We start from the raw sequence: 13,405 nt of genomic DNA on the forward strand, positions 1-13,405 counted from the left end.
ACTCCACAAAAGCAATAAAATTTTAATGACTACATGTGATTTACTTAATCTAGAGAACGTCCTCCTATAGACATTAGCAGATATACACTGTGGTACCACTTTTTTTTTCATTTTAAAAATTAAGTTTAGGGCTTCCCTGGTGGCATAGTGGTTAAGAATCCACCTGCCAATGCAGGGGACACGGGTTCGAGCCCTGGTCCGGGAAGATCCCACATGCCGTGGAGCAACTAAGTCCGTGTGCCACAACTACTGAGCCTGCGCTCTAGAGCCCGTGAGCCACACCTGCTGAGCCCACATTCCACAACTACTAAAGCCCGTGGTCCTAGAGCCCGTGGTCCACAACAAGAGAAGCCACCGCAACGAGAAGCCTGTGCACCCCAACGAAAGAGTAGCCCCCGCTTGCAGCAACTAGAGAAAGCCCACGCACAGCAGTGAAGACCCAATGCAGCCAAACATAAATAAATAAATTAATTAATTAATTAATTAATTTAAAACAATTAAGTTTAATAAACAGTATTTTTTACCATGACACTCTGCAGTACAGTTTTCTAATAATTAACACATTTCACAGTGTAAAGTATGGCTTCCCTATCAAATCACCACTGAACGTCAAGAATCCACATGTCTGTCCTTTACAGTACTTTGCATACAGTACGAGAGCAATAATATATTTTAAATAAATGGTTAGATAAATAATATAAGTAGATATTACCTGAATCTATTCCAGTAATAGTTAAGAAACCCTGCTGTAATTTTGTCATGACTACTCATCCAACCGATAGAAGTTCAGTCTTGTTGCAGTCTCCCAAAAGAAATATTATGCAGGAAAAAATGTATTTGACTTTTAGGAAGAGGGTTTTTACTGTAAATAAATATGGCATCTCCCCTCTTTAGTCATCCCCTTCCACTGTCAGTCATGCCAGCTTGCTAGTAAGCACCTCTTCTGCTGCCAATTCAACCCCACTTCTTTTTTAAATTTTTCAGAAAGCTTCAATGTATAAATTCTTAATCTGTCAAGAATGCTGCCAAAGACAGAGTTTTATCAGCATCACATACTTGTTGAGCACATATACATCTCTGTAAATGTATGTAAAAGAAAATTGAATAGGAAACCTATTTTATGAGACTTTTATAAATGTGAAATTTTATGCAATTTTGTATTTGATTTTTGTATAGGCAGAAATACTCAGTGTCCTCAGTCACAGAAACATCATCCAGTTTTATGGAGTAATTCTTGAACCTCCCAACTATGGTATCGTCACAGGTAAGAACTCTATTTGACTTTTTTCTTTCCCCAATTACCTAGCTTTAGATTCTTTAATATGCTAAAATGCTTAATATTAGGTTCTGTCATGAATTGTGTGCTACTGTCAGATGTCACTTTTGTTGCTATAAAGCATTAATAAAACTGATTATATCAATATAATTAAGAATGGTGTTTCCACTTCTACCCATGTTTAATTGTGCTAATTATATCTGCGTAAATGCTATTTAAATGCACTTGCAGCTGCAGTACCAATATTTAAAGGTGCCATTTAACTAAAATTTCATTTAATTAGTTGAAATGAGCGATGTTTTTTGTAACTCTGTGACCTTTTACAAATTAAGATTTCTTGAGCTATTCATGTTATAATTCTTTGCAAGGCATTTTAATCCTGTTAGAGCATTCTTTCTTCAAGGCCTCTGACATGAGAATATTTTTCAGATTTGGTCATCTGGGTTGGTAATGACCTTGATCTAAATTATCACATAATTTGGAGTAGCAGTTTATAACTGATGGAAATACCCTTTCCAAAGAGGAGCACACAGAAAATTTTGCCGTATAAAAACACAGAAAGGCACATATTTTTAATACTTTATACTCATATATGTATAATCCAATGAGCAACTTCAGGTCTATGATAAGTATAGTGCTCAATTTTACAATATGTAACTTTGACCAGGTTCTTTGGCAGTTCTTTGATCAAAACAAAGCAAACAAGAAAACCTTAAAAGATTAGCCCTCTCTTCTTCTACTGTAATGTTAAGGACTTGAATTGTCTTTATATAAAATAACAAAACACCCCCAGTAAAAAGGACTGGATTAGGTACTTCCTTATAAATTATCTCATCTAATAGTTAGAATAACCCTATGAGATAGATAAAGTAATTTTATTTCACATAAGGAACTAAAACTCTAACTTAAGTACTTTCCCAAGGTTACCCAGCTAGTGGTAGAACCACAGTGGTATACATTTCTCAATTTGATTTTATACAGAATCTCCTCTTCTTGTATGCAAGAAGCCTATGAGCACACTGTAGATCAAACGGATGTGGAGGACTGACTGTACTGCTCCATTTTATATAAGGGACTTGAGTTTCTGTGGATTTTGGTATCTGCAAGGGTTCCTGGTACCAACCCCCCACAGATGCTGCGGGATGACATACGTATGCGAACTGAGTCAAGTGTGGAAGATCAAATGGGTAGGGGATGATAGCACTTGCCCTGCCTCTTGAAATGAACACAAATAAGTCTTAGTACAGGAAGGTTAAGGCAGAAAGAGAGACAGGCACACAGACCTTGATCACCCTGCCTAGCTAGCTCCCCCTCTTTAGAACCTCATTGTCTTTCTCAGATGTTGGGGTTCTGAGGGGGGAATCTTGAATGGCTTGAATCTATTCCAACTTGAGTGTGCTTGTTAATAGAAAAGGTTATTGCAGCAGGCAGCTGTTGTCACTCATACTGAGGACTTGAAAGAATAATTTATCAGAGTGATGAAATGGAATGAACACCAGAATAGGAATTGAGAGATGAAATCTTGCCTTGATTCTGCCAAAGCTGCATAGGTGGGTCACTGATGATCTATGTCTCAGTTTTCTCATACGTGAATGAAGGGACTAGAATTGATGATTTCTGGGTGAGAGTGTGTATGTGTATGTGTGCACCTGTGCGTGTGTGTTTGCTGAAACTTCTCATCACAGAGAAGATTTTCTAAAATCTGCTTATAAGACCTGGAACAGAGTCCAAGAGGCAGCTGCCATTTTATTTCCCTTGGAAGAGAAGTGAACATCTTTCTCCTAGATCTACAAAGAAATGGAGTGACTAGAATCTCAATCTCCAAAGTCAAAAGAAAAGATAGAATAGTGGACCATCTTTTCTTTGATCTTTGGAAACCTGAATTCTGTACTACCGTGCAAGCAATAACCATGAACTGGAGTAACTATCATAATTTCAGACAAAATAAGCTTAAGAAAAGAAATATTACTAGAGATAAATTGGGTCATTTCATAATGATAAAAGGATCAGCATATCAGGAAGATACAGCAATTGTAAATGTATATACAGCTAACAATAGGTTCTCAAAGTACATGAAGCAAAAATTGACAGACTTTAAAGGATAAATAGTCAGTTCAACAATAATGGATTTCATTACCCCACTCTCAGTAACTGAGAGAACAACTAGATAGAAAATCAGCAAGGATATAGAAGACTTGACAAACACTCTCAACCAACTCTACCTAACTCACATACATAGAATACACCACCCAACAAAGAATACATATTCTTTTCAAGGGCACATGAAACATTCTTTAGCATACATAAGTTAGGCCATGAAATAAATCTCAATGTATCTAAAAGGACTGAAAAGTTCTCCAACCACAGTAGAATTAAGTTAGAAATTAATGCAAGAAAGAAACCTGGAAAATTCCCAAATATTTGGAAATTAAACAACATATTTCTAAATATCCAGTGAGTCAAGAAACTACAATGGATTTTTAAATATTTTGGACAGAGAGAAAAGGAAAATGTAGCATATCAAAATTATAGGTGGCAGATAAAGTAATACTTAGGAGGGGAATTTATAGCTTTAAACATCTATGTTAAAAAAAAAAAAAGGTCTGAAATTGATCATTAAGCTCCAACCTTAACAAACTGCAAAAATAACAGAATAAACCCAAAGCAAGCCCAATGAAAGGAAATAATAAGGATTAGAGCAGAATGCAATAACATAGAAAACAGAAAAATAATAGAGAAAATCCGTGAAACTAAAAATTTGGTCTTTGCAAAGATCAGTAAAACTGACAAACCTTTAGCTGGACTGACCAACAAAAAAGAAAATACAAATTAGCAAAACCAGGAATGAAGGAGAGGATAGCACTACAGTCCCTACAGAAATTTAAAAGGATTATAAGGGAATGTTATGACCAACTTTATGCCAACAAATTAGACAATTTAGTTGCAATGAACAAGTCCCTGAAAAGATAAAAAATTTCAGAACTGACTCAAGAAGAAACAGAAAATCTGACCAGAACTATAAGTAAAGAAATTTAAATTTATAATTTAAAATATCTTCATAATGAAACGCCAGACCCAGATGATTTCACTGGTGAATTCTATCAAATGTTTATAGAAAAAATAACACCAGTCCTTCCCATACTCTTTCTGAAAATAGAAGAAGGAACACTTACCAACTCATTCTATAAGGCTAGTATTATCCTAATATCAAAGCCAGATAAAAACATAATAAGAAAACTTCAGACCACTGTCCCTCCTGAACGTAGGTGCAAAAATCCTTGACTATGTATTAGCAAACTGAATCCAGCCACCAATAAAAAGGATTATACACCACAACCAAGTGGAATTTATCCCAGAAATGTAAGGTTGATTTAACATCTGAAATCAATTAATATAAAGCATCATAATAGATAATAGAATAAAAGACAAAAACCATTTGGCATTCTACAACACCCATTTACGCTAAGAAATCTCAACAGGCTCAAAATAGAAGTCAGTTTTCTCAGCCTGATAAATAGCATCTATTAAAACCCACAGCTAAGATCATACTTAAAGGTGAAAAATTGAATGTTTTTCCCTTAAGGTTGGGAACAGGGAAATGAGGTTCTGCTCTTGTCACACCTAGTCAACATTGTACTGGAGGTTCTAGCCAGTTTCATCAGGCAAGAAAAAGAAAATAAAAGGCATCCAGGTTGGAAAGGAAGAGGTAAAACTGTCTTATGTGACATGATTCTCTAAGACTCAGGAAACCCCAGGAATCCACAAAAAACTACCAAAACTAATAAACATGGTAAGCAAGGTCACAAGGATCCAAGATTAATATACAAAAATCAATTGTATTTCTATGTACTGGGAATGAACAGTCTAAAAATGAAATTAAAAAACCATTCCATTCACAGTACTATCAAAAAGAATAGTACTTGGGTATAAATTTAATAGTATATGGGTATAAATTTAACATAAGAAGTGTTGAGACTTGTGCAATGGAAAGTACAAAACATTGCTGAGAGAAAATAAAGATCTAAATAAATGGAAAGATTACGTGTTCGTGGCTTGGAAGACTCAATATTGTTATGAGGGCAATTCTCCCAAATTGATCTACAAATTCAAAACAATTCTTATCTAAATCTCAGCAGACTTTTTTGTAAGAAATTGACAAGGTGATCCTAAAATTCACATAGAAATACAAAAGACTGGAATAGCCAAACCAGTTTTAAGAAAGATCTAAGTTTAAGGTCTTTGCCGCATTTCAAAACTTATTATATAAAGATGTTAAAAAAAAAAAACTTATTATAAATCTGCAGTAATTAGCATAGTACAATATTGGCACAAGGACAGGCATATAGAGCAATGGAGCAAAATTAAGAATTTAGGGGAAAAAACCTTACATTGATGGTCAATTGATTTTCAACAAAAGTGTCAAGACTATTAAATGGGTAAAGGATAGTCTTTTCAACAAACTGTGCTGGGAAAATTAGAAATCCACATGCAAAAAAAAAAAAAAGTCTTAGACCCTCACCTCAAACCATACACAAAAGTAAACTGAAAACGGATCATAGAAGTCATCAAATTGTACACTTAGAGTATGTGAATTTTAAGATAGAGAATTTATATCTCAAAGCCATTTTTAAAGGAATTTTCTCACTTTCTTGGCCTTTTGTGCTTAAAATTTGAGGGCTCTTCTAAATCCTGATGCAACAAATACTGATTTGTTTCCATTGACACATAAACCCTCTGACTTACGTGCTTAATCTTATTTATCTCACAAGAATAACAAATTTTTGAAGAAATACCTATATTCATGCCTGCCTTTGTTTCAAATACATTCTTGCAACATCCTTGTGTTTCTGAATTCCATCTGAATGTCTTTGGATTTCATTGTCAGCTCAAGTTTTATTATTCATTCTGTTAGTGGTCTTGTCTTTGACAGATTTCTTACCAGGATGATGTTAACTTTCAGAAACCACAGCATGGAACAGTTTTTATAAACTTTTAATGCCTTTTGTTAAATTATTTAACACATTTTCCCAATGAAACACTGAAGTCTTATTTCTGAAATGTGCCTTGGTTTTCATTATATGCTTATGTTTCCTTTGAAAATAGAATATGCTTCTCTGGGATCACTCTATGATTACATTAACAGTAACAGAAGTGAAGAGATGGACATGGATCACATTATGACCTGGGCCACTGATGTAGCCAAAGGTAATGCTTCGTGTATTCTTACAGAATTGGTGGAGAGCATCCTGACATGGTGACTTTAGTCGGAGGATTTCTTATTCTGTATCTTAAGATGTTCTTTTTTCAGACCAAAAGGAGCAAGAATTCCGCAACTTACTGTGCACATAATATTTTAGATCATTGCCTTTCTACTCCTGCATTCCTTTTCTCTCCTTCCTTTCTTTTTTACCAAAAACCAAGTTCCAACAAAATCAGTGGCTCCAAGGCAGCATTTTTGCCCTATTTTGTGACATTGTAATTGACCAGCTTGTTTGATACATTAAATGGAAAGATGATAATTCTGTTGTGCTGCAAGTCTCTACTTAGATGCAGTATCCAGAAAACATGACTTGCTGTAGGATTAGTTCTACTCATTTCGGATACATAATAATATGCTAAAAATAGTAAGCACTTGCAAAAAATTTTTTTATTTATCCTGCCATGCAAAAGCAATTCAGATTTTATTTTATATTTAATGTAAACTTGGAAATCACCCTTGGAAATGAAATATTTTTAATACACAATATGCCTAAACAAGGTGCCTAGTTCTTTTTCCCTCATAAATTCCTGCATAGACAAATGCTTTCTAAAGCAATTTAAATTCCATTTATTTTTATCTTTTTATTTTCCATAACTGAATGTTTCTGAGTTTTATTTATAACTGTCAAAGTTGCTTTGGAAACAACTTAATCTAAATAATGAATGCTGATGGTTACGTTTGTATTCTAGCAACCCCTAGAAAGCAAGTCTTTCCAAATTTTACTGGAGCAATTAACTCCTTTGCATTTTGCTGCTCCAATCTCTACCAACATCTCTTTACAAAGCAAATAAAGGGATATTTAGCATCCAATCAGGAAAGCAACTCATACTTTGCTTTCACTGGGAAGTCACACAGGGACTTCCAAAAGTAATAGCCTTTCCTTTGGGGAATTATCTTGTCTGCTTTAAGTTTCATCAACACCTGCCAAATTCTTCAAATGGAGAAAGTGAAAATTAAAAAAAAAAAAAGTTTCATGCTAAATGCTGCTGCTTGAGTGATACTTCATTACCTTATAAGAATAATAAGCTCTATGTTTAGGATGGTGTACCTAAGGCTTTGGCTGTGTTAATTAACTTAATTGTGTATTCATGCATCAGACGTCTCCAATCAGCCTTAAAATTTCACATTCTTCAAGACATTTTCATGTAACGTCATAGCCACTTCTCTGCATATCAGTAGGCCACCTGTTTGTAAGCAGGGTAATGTGCTATTATTGGAAACTGCCTGAAGCATTGTGGAAATACACTTACAGAAATGTAAATACATATACAAGCAGTCCTTGACTTAAAACACTTCACCTTACAGACATTTGCATTTAGGGTGCTCAGCCAATTACACCCATCTTATTACTTAATGGCACTTAGGATGGATAGACAGCAAACAAATCAACCGACACCAGTCACTCAGCTTCCAGCTGTACACCCTCCACTTAAGCTTCTCTGGCCCCCACCCTGTAAACCTCATCCCTCCTGGTCCCTTCCCCTGCAACAGTCCCTGTCTGTAGGGCGAGTCCTTTGGCTCCAGATTAGCTCAGTCATTCCTGTGGTTTCTCAAGAGCCCTGGCACTCTGTATCAGAAGGACAAGGAAGAGGAGGAACAGGACTAAATAGCACACTGGAACTAGAGGTAAAAAATAGGGATGGAGAAAATGGGAGTGTCCAGAACCACACGGTAATAAAATCACTTTTTGGTAGCTGATGAATTAATCTGAAAGGCAAGTTCTAATGTGTTTGGACTCAGGTGAGAAGCGTGAGGCAGAGAAGAGACTCGTTTATGTGTAGTCACAAGTAATACTTAATACTTAAAATGGCCTACGAAAGGAAGAAGAAATCAATGCTTTCAGAATGACTGCTACCCTCTCTGATAAAGCTATGTGTAGAACTTGGAGATGAAATAGGAAGGCTTGATTTTTGTTGATTCCATTTTGAATTCAGCTGTGCCCTTCAGTTTGACCATGACTGAAGCCACTCAAGCAACAAGATGTTGAGAAATCAAAGGATGAATAATTCATTTCAAATAAGAGTGGATTCGTGCATTTTGAAATAGGCATTGCTTAACATTACTGCAAAGAGAAAACCTCCTAAAAGGCAAAAAAAAAGATTCTCTTCTTTCTGGGTGGGAAGAGGGATGGAGGGCAGACCAGCCAGTATATCTGAAATTGCTACAAGTCAGTCAACAATGGGTAAAAGGAACAATTAAAGCAAATAAACCAGGATCCAATCTCCAAATGGTCATCATTGATTCCAAATCTCCCCAGTGACTCCTGTGAAATCTTTTTTTAGGAAACTCTGAATCTTAAAATTGATGAAAATATTTTTCAGCATTCCTATTTTTTTGCAATAAAAATAAGGCAGACAGAATTGTAGATAGGTCTATAAAAACACATTAAATAGAATTTTACATGATTTTGATTACAACTGTTTATGTACACTAAATATTCTATAAATGTATACTATATGTTATACACAAATAATTTACAATACTTTTTCTCGTAATATCTGCCATGAGGAAGAAAAGTGACTGTATTTAAAACTTTTTTGCTTGAGCGTTTTTTGAAATTCTTTATTGTCAGCAAATGTAGAAACGATCTAGGTATACCTCTAATAGTAATTAAATAGTTTCTACCTGAAAAATTATTCAGGAATTTGATTCTTAAAGAAAAAGAGAAATAACTATGAAATTCTGTCATGAAAATTATTAAAAGTTACCTGAGTTGTAGCTTTTGAATTTTCACAGCTTAGAATATGTAGAACTTAATATTAGAAGAAATATTTCTTTTATTCTAGTTATATCTTGTTTAAGATCATTTGAATTACTAACACTTTTGTTGACTCTTCAGTAATATCTTTATATGGCAAGAGTTTAAATTTTTCTATGTTCTTTCGTGATTCTTCACTATATAATAATCAGAATAGTATAAAATAATAGATTATTTTTAAAATTAGCCTTTATAAAACTGAAATTTTCTATATACTGAAAAAAAGAACCAAGGCCTAGTTATTAAATTATTGTTCAATAGATAGTTCATTAACCAAAGGAACCTGTTTGATTGGGGTGAGGGGGCTATTCCATTGTTTAGAAAAGACAACTTGAGAAATAAAGAGAGGAAATGTTTCAGTAGAAAATGCTCTTGTTCTTTATTCTAAGGGGATAGACTATATAAATACTGGGAAAGAGTCATTTTTTTATTCAAAATAATAAAACTCTATATACATCCAATTTACTGAAGTAACCTGATTTTCAATATGTTGTAGAGAATTTTAGAGTACATTTAAATATAGATTATCTCGAAGATTTATCCTTGTAAGAAGAATAAAATATTTTGTAACTACTGTCTATTTTTCTATCTGAGGATCCCCAAATCCTTTACCAACCACAACTAATGAATCCAACCAGTTCTCCCCACCCCTACCCCACCTCCACTCCCGGGGTCTTACTGGAATGAGTACTGAGAAACCAAGCTGCACTGGGTAACTGCAGACATGCAAATGAAAACTGAAATTTTTGGTCAGAACTTTGGCTGATTTAGAAGGCGGTTGGTAGTATAGAATACCTTAGTCATTGGAGCCTTTCTTCCAGTGGTATCTGTGCTGTTTTCGTGCAGACTCCAGAAAATTAAGGTGTCCTTATTGGGTATTATAAGAAGCTCACTTTATCCACAATCAAATTCCAACTTCTAAGAGGTTAAAGCACATAAATTTTTCTTAGCATATAAATTATCCTAATGTGGGCATATCCTGTCCCTATTTTATCCATCATGGAAAAACAGAGCACATGAATTTATTTTTTGCTATTAAATCCTTTGCAAAAATATGGAAAGTAATACTGATGTTTAAAATAGAAAGGTAATACTGATGCAATGTTGAAAAATTATATTAATAGGCCTTTCTTCCTTTTTGTACTAAAAGGAATGCACTATTTACATATGGAGGCTCCTGTCAAGGTGATTCACAGAGATCTGAAGTCAAGAAATGGTAACGTAGTCATACTTTTTTATTTTACCTATTTTATTATAAAATACATGCACCGTTGTATAGAAATAGGCATCATGCTTTCCATATCTTTTGTAACCTGCTCTTTTGACTCACTGCTGATACTGTGAAAATCTTTCCTCTATTAATAAATGTGAAAATCCTCCACATTATTTCAAGAGGCTGCATAGTGTTCCACTGTATAAGTAGCACAGAATATGGACATTTGGGTTGTTTACATTATTTTTTCTATGATAGGAAATGTTGAAGTTAATACTTCTCAGTAGAAATTTTCAACACATCCCTAATTATTTCTCTAGAATCATTTTCTAAAACAGGTATTGCTGGTCAAAGCACATAGTTGTGTATTTCTAGTCTTCTATTTTTAGATGGCTCTCTGTACTAGCAGTTTGGAGTTTTGTTATTGTTACTCCTGAGTTACTTGGCGTAAATTTTTTTTTTAATTTATTTTTATTTATTTATTTTTGGCTGTGTTGGGTCTTCATTTCTGTGCGAGGGCTTTCTCTAGTTGCGGCAAGCGGGGGCCACTCTTCATTGCGGTTCGCGGGCCTCTCACTATCGTGGCCTCTCTTGTTGCGGAGCACAGGCTCCAGACGCGCAGGCTCAGTAGTTGTGGCTCACGGGCCTAGTTGCTCCACGGCATGTGGGATCTTCCCAGACCAGGGCTCGAACCCCTGTCCCCTGCATTATCAGGCAGATTCTCAACCACTGCGCCACTAGGGAAGTCCTGGTGTAAATTTTTTATGTCACTCATATTACCTGAAGGAGTGCCCAAAAATGATGCACAGGTTTGGAAAGTAAGAGCTTTCTTTTTCTTCTTCTCTACTTGCTAAAGTTTATTTATGATCCTGTATTTTATAATTCGGAGAGTGAGCACTTTTAAATGGCAGGATTAGATGTTACCTTCAAGTAGGAGTGGTAATAGCATGCTTTGTCCATTACATCACTTGAAAATTAATGGAGAAAGGCAGTGGGATTATGTAGCTAGCCAGCACTCAGAGTTTGCCTCAGAGTTTGCTACTTAAAAACAAAAAATCTTGCTATCAATTCATTTACATGCTTTAATTTTTTACTTGCTTTCTAAGTGATTCTTCTAAGTATGGAGGAGGAGGAAAACAATTTATTTTTAGAAAATCTTTAAATCACTGCAGTTACAATGGGTAACTACTAATAGTGTGATCCTTAGAATGGGTAGTCCTGGTCAGCGGAGGAAGAGAACTCAGGAATCCAACCAGCTGCCCAGGACCATGATGCTTGCGGGGGTGGAGAAGGGGAAGTTGTCGGCAGCTGCCACTCCTCAGTCCAGGTTGGACCAGCACCCTGACCCTGACAGTTCACTTTGGCTGATTGTTCTTGCCCTTTTCTAGGCTTCATCACTTATCCTTTGGCTTTTCTTAGACATAAGCTTCCTGGAGCTAAACACTTTTAATATATATTGGCTAGCAGGAGGTCATTAGGAAATAATACAGAATCTAGTAGGAAGTATCAGAGTTTTATGACTTTGTACATCTTCAGTTCTTGCTCAGAATTTCAATCTAAATAAGTTGTTTAACATCTCTCCTTTTAATCTAGTTTATCTGTGTATCCTAAATATCCCATGAGAGAAGAATGGTTAAATTATCCAAGATGTCATTATGAAGACTAACAATGGAGAATGTTCCCATTTTTAAAAATTACACTTTGGGGGCTTCCCTGGTGGCACAGTGGTTAAGAATCTGCCTGCCAGTGCAGGGGGACATGGATATGAGCCCTGGTCCGGGAAGATCCCACATGCCGCGGAGCAACTAAGCCCATGCCCCGCAACTGCTGAGCCTGCACTCTAGAGCCTGCGAGCCACAACTACTGAGCCCACGTGCCACAACTATGGAAGCCCGCATGCCTAGAGCCCATGCTCCGCAACAAGAGAAGCCACCGCAATGGGAAGCCTGTGCACTGCAACGATGAGTAGCCCCTGCTTGCTGCAACTAGAGAAAGCCCACGCACAGCAACGAAGACCCAACGCAGCCAAAAATTACAGTTTGTGTAATTACTTGATGGGAAAACACATACACATTGAAACTATATAGATCAAACTTTTAACAGTTTTGGGGGGGTGGAGACAGAATAGTAGGACTTTCATTTTCTAAGTTATATAGATTTATTTATTTATTTTTAATTTATTTATTATATTTATTTATTTTTGGCTGTGTGGGGTCTTCGTTGCTGTGCACGGGCTTTCTCTAGTTGTGGCGAGCGGCGACTACTCTTCTTTGCGGTGCGTGGACTTCTCATTGCGGTGGCTTCTCTTGTTGCGGAGCATGGGCTCTAGAGCGCAGGCTCAGTTAGTTGTGGCGCACGGGCTTAGTTGCTCCACGGCATGTGGGATCTTTCCGGACCAGGGCTCGAACCCATGTCCCCTGCATTGGCAGGTGGATTCTCAACCACTGCGCCACCAGGGAAGCCCTAAGTTACACAGATTTATAATGTTAGACTTTTTTAAATGAACACTTATTAATCTTATAATCAAAAAAAAGTAGTAGAAGTATTTTTTAAATAACTGAATATAGTATTAACAATATTTATATTTTTATTTGAAAAAATGTATAGCTTATTATATATAGTATCAAATTTACCCTTAGACTATTTCTGTGTATTGGATCATGCAAAGGTTATTTTCTCCACTTATCAAGGTCATTAGTAACAGCTAATAAGTATTGCTAAACTACCATGTTCAAGACACAGTGTGGCTTACAAAGGAAAGGCTAGAAACATTTCTTCAGGATTCTGCCCTTGGCCTCCTCCCTTCTTATGCTCTTATTCGCCCACTCCCATAAAAGCCCCAACTACATCTTAACACTCTCAAATAGATCTCACCTTCAAAACTATATATCTATCTGC

General features: G+C 35.9%; 1 protein-coding gene across 5 annotated transcripts in view; it reads left to right on the top strand.

Moving 5' to 3' along the window:
• MAP3K20 (mitogen-activated protein kinase kinase kinase 20) overlaps positions 1-13,405 on the top strand; it is a 166,575-nt gene that overhangs the window by 78,314 nt on the left and 74,856 nt on the right. For all 5 annotated transcript variants that reach the window (XM_059928113.1, XM_059928115.1, XM_059928112.1 and 2 more), the window contains exons 3-5: positions 1,177-1,264; positions 6,380-6,481; positions 10,445-10,510. In XM_059928113.1, coding sequence (XP_059784096.1) covers positions 1,177-1,264; positions 6,380-6,481; positions 10,445-10,510 — 256 coding nt within the window. The remainder of the gene's footprint in view (positions 1-1,176; positions 1,265-6,379; positions 6,482-10,444; positions 10,511-13,405) is intronic.

The sequence above is a fragment of the Balaenoptera ricei genome, chromosome 7 (assembly GCF_028023285.1).
Source record: "Balaenoptera ricei isolate mBalRic1 chromosome 7, mBalRic1.hap2, whole genome shotgun sequence".
NCBI classification, from domain to species: Eukaryota; Metazoa; Chordata; class Mammalia; order Artiodactyla; family Balaenopteridae; genus Balaenoptera; species Balaenoptera ricei.